Consider the following 1,437-nt stretch of genomic DNA (forward strand, 5'->3'; position numbering starts at 1 on the left):
AAGCTGGCGCTGTACCTGGCCGAGGTGGAGAAGCAGGACAAGTACCTGCGGCAGAAGGGCCGGTTCCGCTTCCACATCATCCCCGACGGGAACTGCTTGTACCGCGCAGTCTGCAGGGCGGTGTACGGGGACCAGCGGCTGCACGGCGAGCTCCGCGAGCAGAACGTGCACTACATCGCCGACCACCTGGACCACTTCAACCCCATCATCGAGGGCGATGTGGGAGAGTTCCTCATCGGCGCCGCCCAGGACGGGGCCTGGGCCGGCTACCCGGAGCTGCTGGCCATGGGGCAAATGCTGAACGTGAACATCCATCTCACCACGGGCGGACGGCCTGAGAGCCCCACCGTTTCCACCATGGTTCACTACCTGGGGCCCGAGGACCCGACGCGGCCCAGCATCTGGCTGAGCTGGCTTAGCAACGGGCACTACGATGCCGTGCTGGACCGTGTGTGCCCCAACCCGGAGTACGAGGCGTGGTGCAGACAGACTCAGGTACAGCGCAGGCGGGATGAGGAGCTGGCCAAGTCCATGGCGGTGTCCTTGTCCAAGATGTACATTGAACAGAACGCCTGCTCTTGAGAGCGCCAGGGTCGCAGGCGGGGAGCTTTGCTGCAGAGACTGAGACAGAAGGTGTGCTGGCTGTGATGGTGATGCCTTAATCCTTAATGAAGCAGCAGCACCCCAGACTGAGGAGGACTGTAGATGGTGGGGGATAAATACAAGCGTGTGTGTAATAGTCTATTGTAAAAATTTAGCCTCGGATTATTTGCAAGCAGATTCTCCTTGTGGTTTTTGTTTCCCCTCCCCTCTGTCTTTCTCTTTTCTATAAGAATGTATTTTTTGCACAATATTTTTAAACCGTTACCTCCATCTTTGACATCTGACATTAGTATCTGGCTTTCAGCTGTACAGCCAAAAATGTTTGTAAACATTTTTTGTAAATAAGGCTTATGATGTAACAGCTATTTTTTGCTGTGTTTTTTTACCCATAAACCTTATATTTTTACCAAATGAAGCTGATGTCAAACTGACCCTCCCTAATAGATGAAAGCACTTTGGGTGTTTTCTTGCAAAACTGAAACAATGTTTTTTTGTAAAAGTGCAGCAAAGTATGAACGGGCTGCTTCTCAGAACAGTTGCTTTCTCTGCCTGGAGCACGGAAGAGGTCCTTTGAGCCAGCTGGAATGCAGCTACACATGAACAGTACAGGGAGCAATTGACTCTTCTGTATTTAATTACTGTTTTGAGTAAACTGGCCTCTTGTTTCCTGGTTGGCTGGCCCTCTGCTCTGTTTATATTATTTATCTGTAATAACAGAACATTAACTTGCAATAGAATGTTGTGACTAGATAATAGTCTCCTGCTTTGGCAGTAATTGCCTCGGCCACACCTTGGTGTTTGTGCTCTTGTTTCTGGGGTTATGGTGTGTTTTGT

General features: G+C 50.5%; 1 protein-coding gene across 1 annotated transcript; it reads left to right on the forward strand.

The window, feature by feature from the left end:
* Positions 1 to 3: 3 nt before the first annotated feature.
* LOC103767959 (OTU domain-containing protein 1-like) lies at positions 4 to 856 on the forward strand (the record flags this gene model as incomplete). The annotated part of the gene is made up of 1 exon (XM_008935092.1): positions 4 to 856. A coding segment is annotated over one exon (579 nt), but the record flags the coding sequence as incomplete, so codon positions are not given.
* Positions 857 to 1,437: the final 581 nt, after the last annotated feature.

This window comes from Merops nubicus, unplaced genomic scaffold, assembly GCF_000691845.1.
Source record: "Merops nubicus isolate BGI_N331 unplaced genomic scaffold, ASM69184v1 scaffold37032, whole genome shotgun sequence".
Classification (NCBI taxonomy): domain Eukaryota; kingdom Metazoa; phylum Chordata; class Aves; order Coraciiformes; family Meropidae; genus Merops; species Merops nubicus.